A 21,731-nucleotide genomic window follows, 5' to 3' on the forward strand; every position below is an offset into this window, starting at 1 on the left:
AATGATTTTTAAGACTACAGAAAATTTTTCAGAATCAGGTTGCAAAATAGTGTGTAGTATTATATTAACCATTTATATATATATTTTTTAACTTTTTAATGTTTATTTTTGAGGAAGAGAGAGAGAGACAGACAGAGCATGAGCAGGGTAGGGGCAGAGAGAGAGAGGGAGGCACAGAATCCAAAGCAGGCTCCAGGCTCCGAGCTGTCAGCACAGAGCCCAATGCAGGGCTCAAACCCACAAACCGCGAGATCATGACCTGAGCCAAAGTCAGACGCTTAACCGACTCAGCCACCCAGGTGCCCCAATCATTTATATTTTTAAAAAATATATAATATGTATATACATAATACAGGGAATATCTCTGGAATGACACAAAGATCTGGTAAAGGAAACATTTTTAACTTTGTACCATATCAGATGTGTAGAAGCATATATTACCTGTATACAAACAGGAGTGAAATAAAGTTTTTTTAAGAAGGAAACCCCCTTGTCCCCGAATGCCCGTGCCCCTATCCTCCAGTGCTGGAGAGCCAGCACTCACTGCCACCACCAGACTCACGTGGCTGCCGCAGATGAAACCCTCCAGTCCTGCCTGGAGGACTCCTAAGTCAATCCTGATCACCCTGAGGCAGTCTCAACCATCGACTCTGAAGCAGGGGCCTTTCCCTTGGGGTGAGCATGGCACCCACAGGGGAACTGCCAGTGAGGTAAGCTCAGGGGGAATGGGCTTGGGGGCCCGACCCCCAGGGAAATCGTGGCAGATCATGTGATGGCTATTGTTCCTAAATCTAAGCAGATACATCTTTTCTCCCTGCTTCTCTGAAGAGCAACATGTCTGTCTTTCCACCTCCTTTAAGCAGGGCCCTATCACCTTTCTCCAGCCCTGAAATTCACTCTCAGAATAAGGTAAAATGCCAACCAAGTCCATTCATATGTATATTGGTTCTTCCGTTAATACATAACCACTTCAGTGGCAGGCATGGTTCTAGAGGCTAGAGGGATAGCAGTGGCCAAAACCGATGAGGTCTCTGTCCTCACAGAATTGCATTCCAAGGTGGGAAAAGTATGATTGCAAAAATAAATAAATAGATAGATAAATAAACAAACAGATAAATAAGATGATTATAACTTGTGATAAGTGATCTAAAAGAAAACACATAAGGTGCTAGGGAACTGGGGTCTGGGGTTGGGTAGGAGGCTGGCAGTGGAGGGGCTCAGGGCTGTTCAACAGTGGCCTCACTGATGAGGTGACATTTAAACTAATTGGTGGTTGGGGCGCCTGGGTGGTGCAGTCGGTTAAGCGTCTGACTTCATCCAGGTCACGATCTAGCGGTCCGGGAGTTCGAGCCCCGTGTCGGGCTCTGGGCTGATGGCTCGGAGCCTGGAGCCTGTTTCCGATTCTGTGTCTCCCTCTCTCTCTGCCCCTCCCCCGTTCATGCTCTGTCTCTCTCTGTCCCAAAAATAAATAAACGTTGAAAAAAAAAATTTTTTTAACTAATTGGTGGTTGACAAGAAGAAGCCAGCCCAGTGGAGGTCTAGGGAGGAGAGTTTCAGGGCATGGGAAAAGTAAGTGTGAAGACCTTAAGGTAGGAGAGGCTTTGGCATGTTCAATGGAGGCCAGTGTGGCCACGTGTGGAGGTTAAAGTGAACAGCTGCAAGAGAAGAGGTCCAGGAAGCGGACAAGGTCACCTGACATCCACCAACGAATGTACCTATTCATCCACCATTAGATTCTCACTAATCTTTTCACCGCAGTGTCAAAGAAAAGCATAAATGCCTTTGACTTCACCACAGTCTGTAAATTGCATCTTTCCAGACCATATGAGCAGACTTCCAAAGTTTAAACATCTCATCACTTAGGCCAGTCGTACAACTCAAGTCTGACATTTTGGGGGACAGTTTATTTTCTACTTCAACTTATTCTCTGTAAGTGTTTCCCTTAGTCTATGTGGATGATGCTCAACAGATTGACAGACAACTTGCTCAGATTCACCAAATATTCAGCAACTCCTTATTTTGCTTTGTATGGTCTGAATCCGAATCCCATCTCATCACTCATTTCCTGTGTGGCTTTATCAGAATGAAGCAATTCATTTATCGCTCCATGCCTCAGTTTCCACACTCATAAAGGCGGGGCAGGGGGTGGGCAAATGATGGTCCCCACTCCATGAGGTTGTTGTAAGGCTTAAATGAGGTAATACACGTAAAAGGCTCTGACTACACGTAGCAAGCCTCAGTAACTATTGGCTCCTATTCTTTATGACCCCAGAGAAAGTCTTTTACATTTCAACAGGAAGGCCCTTCAACCTGTCTTCCAGCATTTTGGCTATTCACAAAGGGCATGAATTTTGACATTGAGGCATATTCGACTTGGGACTAGAGTAGGGCGCCCGTGGTGTTTGCGCCGTGAAGGCTTATCTGCCTGTTGTGTGAACTGGCGGGGCTGTTCACAGATGCACGGGTCTGTGGGTCATTCATGCTGGCCTCACAGGGGCCTAGTCTCATAGGACAGGTGTGCAAACTTCGGAGAGTCTGGGGAAACTCTGTAGACGTGACACGGTCTGATGACGTGGGCTTTTAGAGGCTCCTGAACCTGGCTCTTCAAAATTTTGTAATAAACTTCTGTTGTTTGAAACCATTATATTTTGCATTGATTCATTACCTAGGACTTGATAATTGGAACAGGCAGTTAATGCGGGACTGTGTTCATAGGCTACTGTGGAGGGTGCTGAATCCGTCTCCAAAACTCATGCACTCGGGTATCAGACTGCCAGAGACAGAGAGATCGGTAGAGAGAGACAAAGAGACAGGGAGACAGAAAGAGAGTTCTTGATCAGAATTTCCCTTTATTTCAGCTATATGAGGGCGGGAGCGGGGGGAGCATTTCCATTTATTCTAATTGACGAATACTACCCTCCATTATTAGAGTTTGCTGCTGTGTCCTTCCCGGGACTTGTAAACTACTTGGTGATAAAATAGAAAATTGGAAAGTGGGGCCCTCTAGGCTCATAATTACATGCACAGGTACACGGGTACAAAGTGAGGGGAATTTTCACCCCCTTGTAATCAAGCATTCCTTCATCTTCCCAGACTCGTAAGGAGGTTTGACTACTATAATTAATCTTGTTTTGTGTATTTGTGCAGATTAAAATATTAAGTGCACACAGCCTGTTCTATTATCACCTGCTGTTTCCTTGAAGCAGGATCCAAATGATAAGGCTCCGGTATAAAAAAAAAAAACAAAAACCAGCCTGGGTACTAGATGGAGAGGGAGGGACGCCTGGAACATCCCACAGGGTAAGTTACCTTGGCCTTCCTCCCGCCGGCTGTTGAAGCAGCCAGACCTGACTTCCTCCAAGTCTGTGCCCGTTGCTCTGGTTAGGTTTGGTGAGGCTGAGAATGTCTGGATTTATTGTAGATGGTGAACATGTGGACAGTCGCACTTTTTCTGCTGGGAGCAGTCACAGGTAGGAAACCATCACACCTGCCCCACGGGAAGGGCTTAAATGCAGCATCTCAGCACCGGCCAGAGAAAGCCTTGCCCACGGCAGTGAGTGGTTCCAGACAACTCTGAGGGTCCAGAGAGCCGTGGGGTTGGGGGTGGGGGCGGGGTGGGGGTGGAGGTGGTCAACACTCTGCCTGGGAGACAAGGCAGTTTGAGGGGACCCCACTTCAGAGCATCTCTCCACCGGCCTGTCTTCACGTCCAGGTACTTTAGACTAGACTCTCGTAGGTAAAGCATTAAACACCTGCCTGGGTTAACAGATTGACTTATCAGTGCGTGTTATCACGTTAGTCGAATAAGTATATCTGAAGAGCTGGGGATGGGACACAGAACTTCTAAGTTTTGATGGTGGTTCTAAGCGGCGGCACAGCTGGTGACTCTATGGCTGACCAGAAGATGGCACTGGGGGTAAGGAGAGAGTGGGTGGGGAGAGGCAGGGTGTCTCCATTCTTCAGACTGTCTCCGGGCAGAGCAGTGAGGACCTGAGAAGCTGAAACACCCCCCACCCTCCCACCCCGGAGCCCAGCCTGGGGAGCTAAGCCGTGAGCACATTCGTCCTTTCTCTACAGCAAAGGAAATTTGCTATGAACACATCGGGTGCTTCTCCGACTCGGAGCCCTGGGCCGGGACTGCAGCCAGGCCCCTGAAAGTTCTCCCCTGGAGCCCCGAGAAAATTGGCACCCGCTTCCTGCTCTACACCAATGAGAACCCAAACAACTTTCAGGTGAGACTTGGTCGTTTCAACATCATTGTGACTGGGAGAGGGGTTGTGCCCACCCCGCAGACTAGAAGGTTCTTGTGTCTGTCCCCTCCTCCTCCACCATGCTCTGTCCCACTTTATCCCTCCAGCTGCCCCCGCCCTCCAGGCCTAGCCAGACCCACACAGAGTAGGTTTTCTGTAAAATGTTGGCTCCAATGAATGAATGGTTCACATTTGCCGGAACCTCTAACTGGTTATGTGATTCTGGTCTGGGGCAAAGCTTCCCATCTACCAAGAACCCTGTGGAGGTAAGACTGTGGGCTACGATTCAGCCCCAGTGGAGACAGTAATTCCTGACTGGCCGGGGTCAGAGTGATCAGTGCAGGCAGGAAAATGAGAGTCAGGGTGGGCTTCCTGGAAGAGGTGGCTTTTGTGCTAAGGTTTGAAAGATTAAGGCATCAGAACAAGCAGAAATGGAGAAGGAGAGGCAGGCCTGAATGGCCAGGCTACAAAAACATGCAACCCCTTTCTGCTTTTGTCACAGACTCTCCTTCCCTCTGACCCATCAACAATTGAAGCATCAAATTTTCAAACAAACAGGAAGACCCGGTTCATCATCCACGGCTTCATAGACAAGGGAGAAGAGAGCTGGCTTTTGGAGATGTGCAAGGTAGGGCCGGCTCCCAGCCCCATGGTCTGCCCTGTCCCCGGCAGCAAGCCTTTCAGAAAGCACAGCAGATAAGCTTGGAGACAGGAAATCCCTACACACAAGTTAACTTCAGGCAATTAAAATGATTCTCTTTAAGATAGTAAGAATTCACGTCCACATTTCCGGACGCCATCTGTAGCCTGGAGCAGTGGCCTTGGCTACGTGGGCAAACACCTGCACCATCTTATTTCTGGCTAAATCAAAGCCAAAGGTCTGCTTCCGTTTTTAGTGAGGGCACTTTGTGTTCCTGCGCATGAGGGATTGTGTTCTTTTTGTCCAAGTCTCTCCCACGTCCCTGCGATGATGTGTTGCTACAACCATTTATTTGGGAAATGGAGAACTAAGGTGCACCAGGAGACCGAATTACAGAACAGAAAGTGTCAAAACTATATGTAACACAGCGTCTATTGGCTAGAAGGACAGACAACAGAAGAACACGCACGTGCACACACACGCGCACACACGTGCACAGGCATACACCCACAAACACATAATAATACACCGTCACCCTTTCTTTTTACCTAGACGCTGATTCCATCCATTTTTCTGATGCCTAAGAGTTTACCCGAGCAGCCTGTCCTCCACACACACATTAATAATTCTGACCTATCACGTCAACGGGAGAAGTTACAAACCTAGAAAATTACAGTCATTCTGCATTTGGCCTTGATTTGCCAGGCACTTAACTATTCTGTTCCATCAGAACAACTATAAACTGTATCTTACAGTGTGAGATATAGTTTATACTCCAAATTCCTCGGGGCTGTAAGAGATTCCTCAGGGTTGTTTTAAAAATAAAGGTCCTGAGAAAAAACTCTTGGTGTCTCTGTGTGCGTGGTCACACATATTAGTATCACAGATGTGACAAATTTGAAGTGGGCTTTAAATTTATAGAACCGTTTTCAACTCAAGCTGGCCTATGTACTACCTGGCAGAATGTCTAAGGCTCCATCCATTTCCTTGACCTCCTGGAAGTTTTCAGAATTCTTCAATCTCTTTTTAAGTCAGCTGCAGTTTTATTTTGCAAATATCTGCGGTGTGTGTTTCCTCCATGAAATACTGTGCTATCCTGACTGTAGACGCTTAGTAAATGCCCAGCAGGCAGGGGTGAAGGCAAGTCTGGTTATTGGCAGGGATGTCAAGAGGCCAAGAGGAGGGCTGGAGGTCAAATCCACAAGGTCATTTGGACACTGGCCATCAGAGACGGCACTGGAGACCTTTCCTCTTCAAAACAGGGCTCTTCTGAGGACGCAGTTGCTCCCCCACATACCTAATCAACTTTACCGAATTTGGTCAAAGAAAACCAGAGAGGGGCCAGCTTTTAATTAACCTGCAAGCTAGAGAGGGAATAGGTTTGCCTTGCCCATCGCCTTTGCCCTGAGGGATGACTCCTAATCGACAACAAGGTTCCTAACAAAGCCCAGTTTGTCTCAGCGCCCCAGCGAGGAAAAGACAGAATGACCAGTAGTAAGTGCGAGTGACCATTGCGGAGCCCTGGTTAGACGGGGTTTTGCGCGCCCCTATGATAACATCCTGGTGTCTTTCCAACACCAGAACATGTTCGCGGTGGAGGAGGTGAACTGCATCTGCGTGGACTGGAAGAAAGGCTCCCAGACCACGTACACACAGGCCGCCAACAACGTGCGGGTGGTGGGTGCCCAGGTGGCCCAGATGATCAGCATGCTCTCGGTGAGTGCGCCGGCCGGGCTGCTGGGGAGGCAGGCGGCGTCCCCGGGTCTCTGTCGGCTAAAGATACAGCTGAGAGTTACAGATTTTGACAAGAAATAGAAAGAATTGTATTTGTCTCGGAATCTCACTTCTAAAACAGTGAAATTTGCCTTAATAAGGACACGGCAGTGGAAGAAAAGTCAGTAATAGCTAACACTTAGGAGACCTCTTCCGTTGACAGATGTGAAAACTAAGGATGTTTATGAACATCTTCCATTGACAGATGTGAAAACTAAGGCCCAGAGAGGTCAAAGAGTTTGTCCCCCAAAATCATAGCACAGGGGAATACAAGAGCTGTCTAGTGCCAGGGGCCCCCCACTACACCGGGTGGTCTCTGTGTGGGGCAAACAAGGCATTCGCAAGGAGCACCAAATGGACCCCGAGGGCAGCAGGTGCGATTGGCAGGTACCAACGCCACGGCCCTGTTGGTGGCCCTGTTGATGGCAGAGAATTTCGTTTGCCACTGTCAATTCAGCTGTTTCTTCCTACCCGGGTCTTTCATTCTGGCTAACTTGGAGTCTTGAATTCTTTCGGTGAAGGCGCTAACTCTTCATGACTCTATATTCTATCCCAGATAAAGGCCCGAGCTGTTTCTGTCTTATAGTGAAAGGGTCCACAAAAGAACCGATCGGTTCTAACTACTTCTGCACCCCTGCAGAAATTAAAACCTGTGATGTTTGTCCTAGAGGTTCTGAAGATCAGCGAGTATACATGGGCGAACGTCTCTGAGACCTACACGTGCAAACACTCATAGCTGTATGCCACTTGTTCATCCAATATTTGGGGGGCACAGTGTCAGGAACTCTGCTAAGAGGTCAAGAGGACGGTGAGGTCCCGGGCCCCGGAGGAGCTCATGGTGAAGACTTGAAACGAGAGTAGAGGATGGTCAGGGTTCTAATGGGGGGACTATAGGGCTTAACTGGGAGCACATGCGGGGGCACCGTTTAATCCGGGCTGGGGGACTGGGGGCGTGATAAAGGATGTCTCCCAGGGAGAGACATCTAAGTTGAGAGCTGATGGCTAGGCTGTGTCATGTGAGCTGGACAAGTGGTTGGGGAGTGGACAGCAACATCATCAGACCCACAGATGAGGGAATATGATGTATCCGAGGGCCCGGAAATCCTGCATAGGCTTTGGCTAGAGAAGAATCTAGAAAAATGGGTGTTGAGTAAGGAAAGTTCTGAAACCCTCGTAATGAATTTGGGCTTGATCCTGAGGGCAGTGGGAGCCACAGAAGGTTTTCAACAGAGGGGTAACGACATTAGGTTTACGTGTTACAAAAACCACACATGTAAAACAAAACAAAACGCAACAAAACACCACAGCACAAAAATGTCCTGAAAATGCACTCTTCCCTCTCCAGACAAACTATAGCTACTCTCCTTCCCAAGTCCACCTCATCGGCCACAGCCTGGGAGCCCACGCGGCGGGAGAGGCTGGGAGCAGGACTCCAGGCCTGGGCAGAATTACAGGTAAGGCCCAAGGGGCAGGGCCCCGGGTTTTGTCCCCAGTGACCCCAGAACGTGGTGCAAGCCTGCCGCCCAGACAGAAGCTGGCCCGAAGTAGTCTGTCCCCAAAATGCTCTGCACAGAACATTTTAGGAAGCCCCCAGGAAGCCCCTAGGAAACCCCCAGGAAGTCCATCTTTCTGGAAGGGGAGGTGGTGCTTTTGCTCACCCCCCTTTGCTTCCCCTTGCTTCTCCTGTCTGTCTCCATCCCTCCTCCTTAGATCCACGTTTCTTGGCAGTGTGGGTCGTTCAGCAGGACTGGGCAGCCAGGAAAATGGAGACGAAGGCCCGTGTGAGCGTGTGCAAATGTAATTAAGAATGCACACTGTTATTCCCTTCCCCCTTCTCTTTGAACTCAAAGGCAGAGTGGAACATGAAAATCACGCTTCCAGAGCCTCTATTGGTAGGAGAAACCCAGCCACCAGTGGTGCAGATCACTCTTGCAAGCCAAGCAAAGCCTTCACTTTGTAACAACAACAACAACGACAACAACATACATTATATAATAGAATCATAAGAAAGTAATGCTATGATTATTATTATAGTAAGCATAGATTAAGTGCTTGCTTAGCCCAAATACTATGTAAAGTGCCTTACATTTCCTCACTGAATCCCCAGAACTGAAGAAACAGGCTCAGGAAACTGGATAACTTGCCCTAAATCAGGCAATAAATGAGTGGTGGGGCTGAGATTCTAACCCAGTTCGACTGCCGCGTGGCTCGAGAAAGCCTCTGCTGTCTAAGAGCTCTCCCTTTCATTTTCAACTGGCCTTTTCTGGCCAGCTGCTCTGCCCAAACCTTCAAAGAACTATTGACAAATTCAGGAGCCCTGCCAGGAAGGAAGTATAGTCAGGAGGAAATAATAGTAATCAATATTTTACTGACACACTCATGATGGTATGCCAGCCACTGTGCTAAAAGCTATATACATTATCTCATTTCATCTTATTGTAACCATATCATTACCCGGATTTTATAAATGGGGGAACTGAGGCACAAGAAATAGGTTGAGCAACTCGCCCAAGGTCATGCAACTTGCCCAAGAAATAGCTGAGGAGGGATTTAGAGTCAGGCTGCCTGGTTCCAGAATCTGTGTTCATAAATATGATATCATGCTACTCTATCCCTTTTTTCTTCAAACTTGAGAAGAGGAAAAAGAATGTTAAAGAAGAAAGATCTGCCAAGTACATAGGAGAAAATAATGTGAAAAAAAATCCTTGGTCAGACAAATTTAAATCTCTTAGCTTATCTACCCTTCTTTATCCACGCCACGGGAGCCCTTCTCTAATGAGCAACGTTGAAACTCTAGGTCCCCGTATTCAATATGCAGGGCCATGGCACTGCATGACTTCAGAGTATGGCACCCCTCGAGTTGAGCAATGCACAGCCTGAGCAACTGTACGCCTTGGTCCTGCTGGCACCTACAGCCAGGCCTACTATTCTGCAGCACTGATCATCTCTTTTAGGGTTGGATCCTGTAGAAGCAAGCTTCCAGGGTACTCCTGAAGAGGTTCGGCTCGATCCCTCTGATGCTGACTTCGTTGACGTGATCCATACAGATGCAGCAGCCCTGATCCCATTCCTGGGTGAGCCCAATGACGCTTTAGCTGCAAGCATGCGCAGTTGTGTTGTAACCAAGAGGCATAACCCTGCATTATGAAAAACTCATTGCTCTTCCAAACGTTTCAGGTTTTGGAACAAAACAGCTGTTAGGTCACCTCGACTTCTTCCCCAACGGAGGGGAGGAAATGCCAGGATGCAAGAAGAATGCCCTGTCACAGATCGTGGACCTCGATGGCATCTGGGAAGGTAAAGCCAGAGCAGAGCGAGGCATCACTTCCCTGGGGGGAGCAGTATCTTCCCAGAGCACATCTCAAAAATGAAACGGCTCTTTAAAACAATTTCTCCTTCTAGACCTTATTTCTGAAAAAATATAGCTACGGACTCCTTGTCGTATCTCCGCTCTACTGGTTTTGCACTTCCTTAAAACACCGTCGTGGGTGTCCTGGACTGTGCAAGCCACAAAGAACGACAAAATTGCTCAAAGCCATAACTCCACCAATGAGTTGGCAGCTACCTAACAAAGACAACACATGCCATGAAAGTAAACATCCTAAGAGAATTTTTCTGCCAGTCCCCCCTTGGGAGTCAATGATACGGCTCCAGTTCACGTACAGTATTGTTCAATACTGTAGCCAAAATGACAATGCTCCCCGATCATTTCCACGGCAGAGCCATTTGCCCAATGAGAGTCACCACCCCTGTATGTTGGGTCAGGATGAGAAACAGTCACTGGTAGGAAAGGTGAAGCAGAGAGAGTGCTATTTGGGGTTCTTCTTCACCATTGATGGAGCACACCTGGGCTGAAGGTCATCCTTCAGCGACAGATTTTGGATCTGATGAGGTGAAAAGGACAATGTAGAAGTGAATTTTTCAGCCCAGCTCATCACTTGGAACCACACAGGTTTAAACTGTTAGTGGTCTGACCAAATCTAAAGAGTAAAGATTCTTACTGAATTCGATCAAAATGGCAGGTATGTATGACATCGAAGCAAATATTAAGAATGCAGATGTATGTGTTTTTCTCTTATGAGCGTTTCCATGGAAAGGGTAGCCCAAACTCTCTCTCGGTAATAGCCAAGCAAGTTTGGGTCATATCTAGAAGGTATACTGTGACCTCTGTCACCTGGCAGGAGCTGTGGGGGCCAAGGAAAGTTATTAAGAAAGAAAAAAAAGAGCCAACTCAAGCGAACCGAGCCTCCTTTTTATTTGCCTAAACACAGCATGAAAATGTCCGTGCTCTGGTGTCATCATGTCTAGGAGGTCACCTCACATCTGGCTGTGTCTTCAAGGACCTCTAGCCTAGTGCCTGGGACACAGGAAGGCACAATGGTTAGCAGCATAGGCTCAAGCACCAGACGGGCTTGGGTTTAATTGCCAGTTCTGCCACTAACTGGCTGCAATCCGTACATCTGAGGCTGTAATCTGTGTATCGCCCGTACTTAGAAATGGTCTGGTACCTACCGCCTAGAAAGGCATTGTTCATAGGAACAATGCACGTAAAGGACTCGGAACACTGCCTCGCTCACAGAAAGCAGCCTCTCTGTGTTCACTGGCATTTATTTTGGACTTACCTTAAGTTGGCTCGATCTTACATTTCTCCAAGTATGGCCCCACTTTGGAACCTCTCCCCTTGGAGAGACAGAAGCCGTCAGCTCCCCAGACCACGTATGTAGATGTCCTCATTTGTTTCCCCAGGGACTCGGGATTTTGTGGCTTGCAATCACCTGAGAAGTTACAAGTATTACTCGGAGAGCATCCTCAACCCCGATGGGTTCGCTTCCTACCCCTGCGCTTCCTACAAGGCCTTTGAGTCTGTAAGCTATTACCCCTTGAGTCCCTCTGTGGGACGGTTGTCCGCTATGTTTGGGATTTGCAGCACCCTCTCACCAGTTTCTGATCATCTCTTACTTGTTTTGCATGGGCCCTCAGAGTTTATGATCCTGTGAAGCAGAGTGGGGGAGAAGGTTAGGCAGGAGGTGACTAAAATTCTAGATGAGTCATGTAGGTGAGGAAGACGCTGGGAAATCAGAACAATCCTTTCAATGATCTAGAAAACTTTCCTGCAGAAGGTGTTGTTTGAATCTGCATAGCATTTGGGAGGAAGAACAGGGCAGAGCAAGGGTGGCAGAACGTAGGAGAGAAGACGTCCTATGCCAGAGAGAAGGAAAGGTGCTCGTTGGCGTTCTAGATGCCAGGCTGGGGGGTTGGGCCTCTGGAATTGGCCACAGCCAGATTTATACCACAGGCCGTGGCAAATGCTACATACAGTCAGGGCTCTTTGTCCCAGAGTTTGGCTGTTAACCACGTAGCAGCACATCATGTGATGGAAGGTGTAATTGACCTATCCTGGAGCCCAGGAATCAGTATTTTCCATCGTGATGTGCAAGAGGCTTGGGAGTCCCAGCCTTGGTGAAGGAAATTTGGAAATCCTTTTTCCCAATCTCCTTCCTGTTACAAGCGAGGAAACTCAGACGGTAGGAGAAGTGCTCCCCCAGATGTGTGGGTCATAAAAAGGCAAATTCACACCTTATGGCTTGATCTGTCTCTTCTTAGAACAAGTGCTTCCCCTGCCCGGATGAAGGCTGCCCACAGATGGGCCACTATGCTGATAAATTTGCTGGCAGGACGAGCGGCGAGCCACAGAAATTCTTCCTGAACACAGGAGACTCCAGCAATTTTGCTCGTGAGTTGTAATTTGACCCTTCTCACCCACGTCGAGAAAGGTTAGCTTCCATTATACAAGAAAGACTTATCTCTCCCCTGGAGTATTTGTGAGCACATCCTGACCATCTTAGCAGAGGGACACATCTACCAAACTATCCCATTTAAGACTCAGCTGAGGATTTACAAAGAGCCTGCATTTCTTCCTTTCTGTGTCTATGCCATGAAATGAGTGGAATGAATGGGAGCGCAGTTCATGAGAAATCGTGACTTGCACATCTCTGTGGCAATTTTTACCACTGAATTCTTTCCACTCCACAGTGCACTGTTCTTTTCTTTTTTCAAGGCTGTGTCATGCACACGACTTCTATTCCTTTATCAAACATTTATTTGGTACCAGCTCTTTGCTGGTCTGGGCCCTTTAAGAAGTCCAGTTCCTATCTCCCCACTTCTCCTTCTCTGTGCCTGTGTCCCCGAAGCCCCATGTAGGGGTCCGTCTCTGGTGGAGGGTGGGCGGGAATCAGGAAGGAGTGATTTCTTTCAAAAATCAGCAGATTTTTGTCATAGGGTAGAGATAGGGCACATTTGGGCCACTCTGTGCCAACCTTCCCTGTGATTGTTCCCTAAGAAGTTGCACTTTAAAAAAAGGCACTGTGTTGGGGCGTCTGGGGGGCCCAGTCAGTTGGGCGTTCGACTTTGGCTCAGGTCACAATCTCACGGTCTGTGGGTTCAAGTCCCGCGTCGGGCTCTGTGCTGACAGCTCAGAGCCTGGAGCCTGTTTCAGATTCTGTGTCTCCCTCTCTCTCTGCCCCTCCCCTGCTCATGTTCTGCCTCTCTCTCCCTCTCAAAAATAAGTGAACATTAAAAAAAATTTTTTTTAAAAGTCACTGCTTTTATATAAAGACATAAATACAATATATGCCTTATCTAGTTTTTAAAGTCAGACTTATTGAGGTACAATTTATAGACAGCAAAATCCACCCTTTGTAGTATATAGTTCTATGAGTTTTGATAGATGAATAGTCATGTAACCATCTCCACAATCCAGATATAGAACACCTTCATCACCATATATCACCATATATATATATATATATATATATATATATATATACTCACATACATATTTTAAGACAATGGTTAATCAAGCCTTCCAGTGTTGTGATGCATGAAATGCTGGCCCATATTTTAAAACGACAAATTAAACATTTGAAAGCCACATACTCACTCCTCAACTGATACTTCTGTACGAACCACAGACTATGCAGACACTAGGGATGCAGAGATGAGCAAGACGCTCTGTGCATGAAATGCATCACCCAGCGGAGAAGGCGGAAACCGAGCGCGCAGCCCCAGTGTGCTGGGCGTGGCGACTTGCTGCTTGGCAACCTGGGACCGAGGACCTGGCCCTGCCCAGAGGAAGGAACAGGGACAGCATCCCCGGGGATGTGAAGGACAAGTGGGAGCTAGGCAAATGATGTGTGCGTGTTTCAGTACATGCGTGTGTACATGTGTGTGCGCGTGTGGGTGTAGATGTGGATCTGTGGTTGTGTGTGTGTGAGTGAGCGTGTGGTTATAGGTGTGCAGGATGTCCTCACGGGCACTGACACGGCACTGCAGGTGTAGATCTGGGTAACAGCTGAGCCCCGCTCTATGACGGACACGGCCTGGGGCGCTGGGGATGTGCAGGTACGGCACAGTCCCTGCTCTTGAGGTTCTCGCAGGACTACTTTCTTGAGCTACTTTTCCTACCATGGGAACAAGCCCTTGTCCCTTCTCTTTTCACCTGATCTCATAGTGCGGTCCCTCTCGAGCGGAGTTATACAACACAACTTTCTGCGATGATGGAAATGCTCCCTGTTGCCCAAAACGGTAGCCAGTGGCCACGTGTGCCAATTTAACACTAGAAATGTGGCTAGTAAGACTCAGGAATTAATTTTTGGTCTTCTTTAGCGTGAACCTCAATTAAAGCAGCACCTATGGGCAACGTCCCTTTACTGGGCAGTGTAGCTCTGGAGAGGGAATACCACTAGGTACGTACCCCTCCCTATAGCCTATTTGAGTTGTAGATTAGTAGGCTTTCTTATACTTTGATGCCTCGGTGTAAGGGATGACAGGATTCTGAAATTTGGGTCAACTATTTTGCGCATGAATAAATGGAAATCTTTTCTATCCCCTGTGCAGGCTGGAGATACGGAGTTTCTATAACACTGTCTGGAAAAATAGCCACTGGTCAGGTCAAAGTTGCTTTGTTTGGAAATAAGGGAAACACTCACCAATTCGATGTCTTCAAGTAAGTTTCCTTTTTTGGCACCGCATCTCACTTGATGATATACACGGACTTCAAATCCACACAGTGAAATGTTTATCTTCTCTTTCTCAAGTAATTTTAAATTATTTGCTGTATGTATTAAAGTGACTTTCAGACTTCTGCTGACAATTTTCTTTTCTCAATTATAAATCCAGGCAATAGTTTTTTTCTCTTTTGATAGGTCTGTTTTAAAAAATAGATTAAATACACACACACACACACACACACACACACACATATATATATATAATATTACCCCCAGGTGTCATGTTTCCTTATTAGCATAGTAACACATGCATGTTGTGTTAAACTAAGTGAATAACTTATTACTGTACAAATAACTCTTCCAGAAAAAAATATGAAGGAATTATATAGTTTTCTATAAGAACATCGTGAGGAGAAACTAACTTGAGTTTGAGAAAACAACATTCAAACAATAGTTTGAGGCTGCTGCCTTCTCCATTTCTCCATCCTTTATTTGAGAACCAATTTGGAAAAAAATAATTTCATTAATCTCAAGTAGAAAAGAGTGGCATGGTCTTATCTGGTGATTAGAACTTGTTTCTATGCATGGAATGTTTCTATTTCTTTATTTCAAGGGGGATTCTCACACCAGGCTCTACCCATTCTAATCAGTTTGATGCAAAGCTTGATATTGGAACCATTGAGAAAGTCAAGTTTCTTTGGAACAACAACGTGATAAACCCAACCTTCCCCAAAGTGGGTGCAGCCAAGATCACCGTCCAAAAGGGAGAAGAGAAAACAGTGTATGTGTATGTTTGCTGGCTTGTGCCTCAGGGTGTTGGTAGAGATTGGTGTTCGTAAGGGAAACTCACTCCAGAAAGTCAGTCACGGTTCAGCCAGAAAAGCCAAGACAATCTACCCACCTGAGGCCTTTTCTCTGTAGGCAAACAACTGACAGACGAGGTAAAGCATTTCTGTTGGGTGTTCTCAGCCCTAGCTGAGAAGAAGAACACAGGTGCAGGTCACTGCCTTCAAGAAAAACTAAGGTTTTCTGAGGAAAGGCTGTGACTTCCTGCACTTTCTAGAAATGGAACAGATTGTATTCAACGCCCCCCCCCCCGAGGCCCTGAGGCCATTAGCTGCCTTCTGAACCCTCCAGTGGCTTGCGTGTCCCTTCTTCCCCTGTCTGTTGACCCCAGAGGAAATCCATCTTAAGAGAAGCGAGATGTTGGGACATCAGATTTTTTAAAATACAAGAAGATCAAAACCAGCATGGGCGATGGGCTTGGTGTGTGAGGGGCAGGCGATCCCAGACTGCAGATGGCAGGCAGGGCTCGAGGTGCAGAGAACTGGAAATATGATTGCAGATAGAGCTAGGGCAGCAAGACAGGTGAAATACAAAAGAGACCACAGTGAAGACGACAGGTAAAACCAGGCAAAGCCTCAGAGCTCAAAGGCAGCGAGATCCAAGAAGCGCTTGGTTCTTGGAACAACAGTAATGATAGTCACTTATATCTACAATGTTTTTTTTTTTTATCAATTATAAAGCTTTTTCACATTTATGGTCATAAGATGTTGCATTATTAACATGGGATTCTCAGCGATCATGGGAGGGAACTGTGCCTTCTTCAACAAATGAAGATCCCAACACTCAGAGACTCAAGTAACGAGCCCCGTGTCCCCCCCCCCCTAGAAAGGAGGGAGTGGGGAGCCCAAAGGGAAAGATCCACTGACCGACTTCAGGCGCAGAAGGCAAGTCAAGGGAGATTTGAACTGTGACTCTGCCATGGACAACGTGGGCTATGGCATCAGAGAGACCTGTATGTGCCTCTTGGTTCTTCCACTTACTGAGAGCGCTCTGTGCCTCAGTTTCCTCTCCCATAACGCAGGACTCCTAGTAATACTTCCTCACACATGTGTTGTGAGGGTGAAGTTTGCACAAGCGAATCAGTCAGTGTTATTGCCTGTAGTAAGAGCTCAGGAGCTGTTATAAGGTTGAATCCAGTCTACAGAGTGGCTCAGTCAAGAGTGAGCCCATCTGGACACCAATGGGCTGTGTTCAAGGAGGACCCATGCTGACTTGTGGAGAAAGAGGCCAGTTAGAGTTCTAGCTGCTGCCTCAATGCCCCACAGTCCTGTCGGACTGAGGCCCCAGAGACCAGGGCCACTCTGAGCAACAGCTGACAGGGGACCTTGTCACAGACACCAGCCACCTGTCTCACGGGAAATCCAAGTTCTCCAGTAACTGGTTGAAGCTACGACCCTAGTGTTTTCCTCATTCCGTGTGAAACCTAAATCGGCAATCATCTTTTCTTAACAACTTAAAACTCCATGTAAAGCTACCCGATGCTTACGAAGCTTTCATTTCTGTCGGCAGGCACAACTTCTGCAGCGAAAGCACTGTGAGAGAAGACGTTCTCCTCACCCTCACGCCCTGTTAAGTCCAGGCACAATCCGGTCACTGCGTTAACACCAATAAAAACCACTGATGCATCTATCTGCTCCGAACGTCTGTCACTGACGTCAGCTGGCCCCGCTGGGGACACTTGGGAATAGACCATTTAAATAAGCCCTGAGCATTTCCATACATTTGGGTTTCTTGCCATTGACTTCTGACCACACCCCCCACCCCTGTTTCCCAGCTTCCTTGGTCCTCACATTCATTCTCTTCTCCTCACCTAAGGGGACGGCATAGAACATCTGGAGTATGAGGTACAGGGGTCTCAGCAGAGCCTTTAACTCTGCCCCTCGTCTTACAGATGAGGAAACTGAGGCCTAGAGAGGGGAGGTAGCTGTTTAAGTAAGGAGTGAATCCCTTTAGGGACTGGGGGTCCATTCCCCTGATTTTGGTTCCAGAGCTCATCCCTGACTCCGTCATCACCTGGAAGGAGCGTGGAAAGACCATGCTATGACGTGGCCTCTTTGTGGTAATAGGCAATAGAGCCCTATCTCCTGGTGAGGTGCCCCAGCAGCCAGAGACGCTGGTGGCATATTTACTGAGCACTGACAGGCTTCCAGCCCCCACTCCTCCTGGACCTCAGCAGGCATCATCTCAGGGCAGAGCTCAGCACTGAGGAGGCATGGCTCCTGAGAGGAGCGCCTGGTGCAGGCCCCCGCTGAGGAAGGACTTTTCGGTCATCCAATCAGCTAGGGCCACCAAGGAGCCCTCAGCCAATCAGGCCTTGCCTCGAATCCCACCCACACAGGTGTTGGTCACCTGGAAGGACAGGGTGTCCTACCCCAATATCATTCCCTGAGGACTTTGCAGGACCAGGAAAGCCACCACCTCCCCTGAGTGGCTCTCCTCTTGGCCACCAGGCCTCACATTCCACCATGACAGTTTCTGTGCCTTGGCCTCTGTTCCTAACCATTGGCGGCACGTCAAGCTGTGACTGAGCTTCAAACTTGAATGTGACTGGACTGCAGATTGTTCCTTGAGAGTAGATGTTGGAGTGACTGTAGTCAGGGTCTCACAGGGGAGGGCACAAGGTGAGCGGTCAAGCCACGGTGGTAATGAGGGGGGTGTTAAAGATGACTCCAGTGGTAGGAGGACCCCCAGGACCTTGGGTGGGGGCACCGAGCACGAGAGAACGAAGCCTGGGGCTGAGACCCCTTCGTCACAGTTCTGCCCAGCACTGGCCACAAACCCACGCCCTGAGCAAGGCAGCACCATGTTGGTGGAAGAGTTCAATCTGTGGGATGCAGACTCTACAAATACTCCCAAACGCCAGCTCTGCACCAGGTTCTAAAGCCACAGGAAGCGGAAGACTTTGATTCAGCCTTGGAGGGGTACACAGTAGAAGGGGGCCCGGCACCTAAATAAACACCACCATGCCACCTGATAGTGTAAAAAGCCGGCACGTCCCAGGACAGGGTGGTCGAGGAGACAGAGGACCAAGATAGGGAGGGCTCCAGAGAGTTGTTGGTTCTAGGCCCAAGCTTGCAGGAAGACGACCCCCTGAGACTGCAGGCTGGGAGGCCAACTAGGAGGAGGCAGTCCTGCAGCCATGCAACAAGAAGTGATGAGGACTTTAGGAGGGTGGCGAGTGGAACTGAGGTATAACAGAGTGGGTGGGCCTTGTGGTTGGCCACGAAAGCCCTGCTCCCAGGTCAAGGACAGCCTGCTTCACCTGCTCCCCAGACGGACAGAAATGGCCAAAGACTTGGGGCAAGTAATTTTAAAAACAAAGAGGAAACAGAGGAGTTTGCAGTACAGAGGGAGGAAGCCAGCTCAGGAGAATCCCCAAGGCTGTGGGCCACATGGTGAGCTCTCAGCCCAGGCACTGCCCTGAGCCACAGGTGTCCCAGGGTGACCTGGGGTAACCTGGATCCCAACTGCAGGTGCAGTGGTGGCCATATGCTCCAGGGGCCGGGGAGCAGCTAATGGAGACCCGGGCTGGCGTGGGGCTGGGCCCCTGCTCTCTCCTCAATGTCCCTTTGTTGTCAGATACACAGCTGGAGGAAACTCCCAGGAAGGCAGAGAACAGCGGGCCCCAAGATCACTGCTGTGTATTTTGGCCACTTAATCAGTGTGTGGCTATGGAGCATCCACTTCCTGACACCATGGGAGAGGCCAAGTTCAGCCCCATAGATCCACAACCCAAACGCTCCACCCTGGGAAGATGAGGAGTTTGGGGCTCTCTGTAGTTACCCGGGGGGTACACCTGCAGGGTCCACGTGGCCTGGCCAAATCTGGTCCACTCCCCAGATGTCAGGGACTACATGGAACCAGTTTGATGGGGGTTGGTTTATTTTTGTTTTATTTTTTAAATAACAAAGGTGGTGCACTGGGGGCAATGAAAACATGCCATATTCACAGTCAGCTTATTAGCATAAAGCTCGGAGGGACAATCAGTCTGGTTGGAAGCAAGGGAAAAGGCCCCGAGCTAGCACTCAGGATCCCAGTCTAGCCAGGCGACCTTGTAAAAGCGGTTTCTGTAGAGACCCCTTTTAGGCAACAGGCTTCAGCAATGGAAATTAAATCCAGGCAAAAGGGCCCACGGTGACAGCAAAGCTGAATGCAAACAGGCTCAGTAAGTGACCCACCCGGAAACAGCCACAGGCCCTCGCTGACCAGTTACAAGCAGACATAGTTCCTGAGATCACCAGAGAAGGGAGAATTCCATAGATCCCCATCATCCCTCACTCTGCCCTATAACCACGGCCCCCCCCCACCACCTCGTGGCAGACAGTCTCTCCCTTGCAATGTATTCAATAAAGTTCTCTTTTGTTCTGCCTTGGGTGAATTCTTTCACCGCCTGTGACACCCGACGGGGATGCCCCACATTTGGTGCCTCCCCACAACCGACCAGAGCGCGCCCCACGGTTTCTACCTCTCTGGGTCTCAGCTTCCTCATCTGTAAAATGGAGGCCACAGCCCAGCCCTGCCTTCCTCCGATTGTTGTCTTAGGGATCTAACGAGGGAATCCACCGCACCGCAGGAACGAAGGCTCTGACCTGAAGTCAGTGTGCTGCGAAGTGAGCCAGGCAACCTGCGGAATGTCTGGCGCCGGACTCAGAGCTACCAGAAGGCTGCGGGCACACAGCACTGTCCATTACGCCGGCTCTGTGCCCACACACTGGGCCCTGCATGCACACGCCAAGGTGGGAAGGCTGGCTCTGTCCCCTGGAGCCTCTGAGGACTCCAGGGGTGCCAAGGCCCCCGCCCTCCTGGCTGCAAACCAGACTCACTGGCTTACTCGGGAGCTTAAAAAAAAAAGAGGGTATGGGGCGCCTGGGTGGCTCGGTCGGTTGGGCGTCCGACTGTGGCTCATGATCTCACGGTGCGTGGGTTCGAGCCCCGCGTCGGGCTCTGTGCTGACAGCTCAGAGCCTGGAGCCTGTTTCAAATTCTGTGTCTCCCTCTGTCTCTGCCCCTCCCCTGCTCCTGCTCAAGCTCTGTCTCTCTCAAGAATAAACATTAAAAAAAAATACAAAAAAGGAGCGGGGAGGGTAGTGATCCCAGGCCCTGCCCTAACGGAGAATAATCTCAGGTACAAACCTGTTTTTCAAGCCCTCGGGTGATCCCGGTGCAGCTCCACCCCAGGAGCCCCAGGATAAACAGGAGTCTTTGGCTCCCAAGCCTCCAGGTATATACTCTTCCCTGAGAATTGATTAATTTTGTATTTTCATTTTGATGGTATTCTAGTTTTTAAAGCAGTTACGGAAACAAAGTTGTCTCTCCGTTGTGGTATTTTGCAGCAAGACCTTGGTTTCCTGAGTTGACATGCAGTAAAATGAGGTTAAGGGACTATTCCGGGGTGTGTGAGGATTTCTAGACAGGATGGCACCCGTGTATTTATCGACTCCGGTCTGAGAAACGCTGCAGGGTGGTATGATTTGGGTCCGAAAATGTGGGCGAGACATCCAGCTTTGTCCTCAGGCTTCGAGGGCAGAGTTTGTTCTGGTACCTGAGGTGGAACAGCATCTGAGCCCTGAGAGGAGGAGGGAGGGATGGAGGGGGACGGCCCGGGGAGGGGTGCAGAGGGTCTCAGGGAGCCAGGGATGTAGAGCCGTCCCTGACAGGGGTATGGTGGGTGCAGAAGGTCAGAAGAGGAAACAAGCGGGTCCGTTCCAGAACTGTGAGGGTGGGAAGGCTCTGGGGGAGCGGCCGAGGCCAAGCTGGGCAGAGGCCGCGTGGCGGCCATATTAGCTCAGGTTGCCCTCACAAAGTGCCGCATGGATACACGACAGAAGCGTCCTCTCTCACGGTTCTGGAGGCTACAGGTCCAACCAAGGTGTTGCAGGGTCAGTTCCTGCCAAGAGCTGTGAGGGGAGATTCTCTCTCCTATTGCTGGTCGCTGGCGGTCTTCGTGTTTCTTGGCTTGCCAAAGCTTCACCCCTATCTCTTCATGTTCACGCAGTGTGCTTCCCAGGTTTCCGTGTCTTTTTGTCCTAATCCCCTTTTTTATAAGGACAGCAGTCATATTGGATTAGGACTCACCCTAATGACCTCATTTATCTCTATAAAGATTCTGTTTCCAAATAAGATCATATTCCGAGGTCCTGGGGGTCAGGACCCTAACATATCTTTTGGTGGGAGGCACAGTTCAACCCATAACAGTGGCCAACCTTGTATACCA

The 21,731-nt window shown here is 48.9% G+C and overlaps 1 protein-coding gene across 1 annotated transcript; it reads left to right on the forward strand.

Moving 5' to 3' along the window:
• The first annotated feature begins 3,226 nt into the window (after positions 1–3,226).
• On the forward strand, positions 3,227–17,147 carry LOC121026867 (inactive pancreatic lipase-related protein 1). Its single transcript, XM_040469677.1, has 13 exons — positions 3,227–3,300; positions 3,422–3,470; positions 4,078–4,232; positions 4,753–4,878; positions 6,472–6,606; positions 8,009–8,117; positions 9,618–9,737; positions 9,841–9,960; positions 11,410–11,528; positions 12,268–12,397; positions 14,560–14,668; positions 15,286–15,453; positions 17,028–17,147. Exons 2-13 carry the CDS (start codon positions 3,422–3,424, stop codon positions 17,089–17,091), a joined length of 1,404 nt encoding a protein of 467 aa, XP_040325611.1. The 5' UTR covers positions 3,227–3,300; the 3' UTR covers positions 17,092–17,147.
• The last annotated feature ends 4,584 nt before the right edge of the window (positions 17,148–21,731 follow it).

This window comes from Herpailurus yagouaroundi, unplaced genomic scaffold, assembly GCF_014898765.1.
Source record: "Herpailurus yagouaroundi ecotype Mexico unplaced genomic scaffold, PumYag 162576, whole genome shotgun sequence".
Taxonomy (NCBI): Eukaryota; Metazoa; Chordata; class Mammalia; order Carnivora; family Felidae; genus Herpailurus; species Herpailurus yagouaroundi.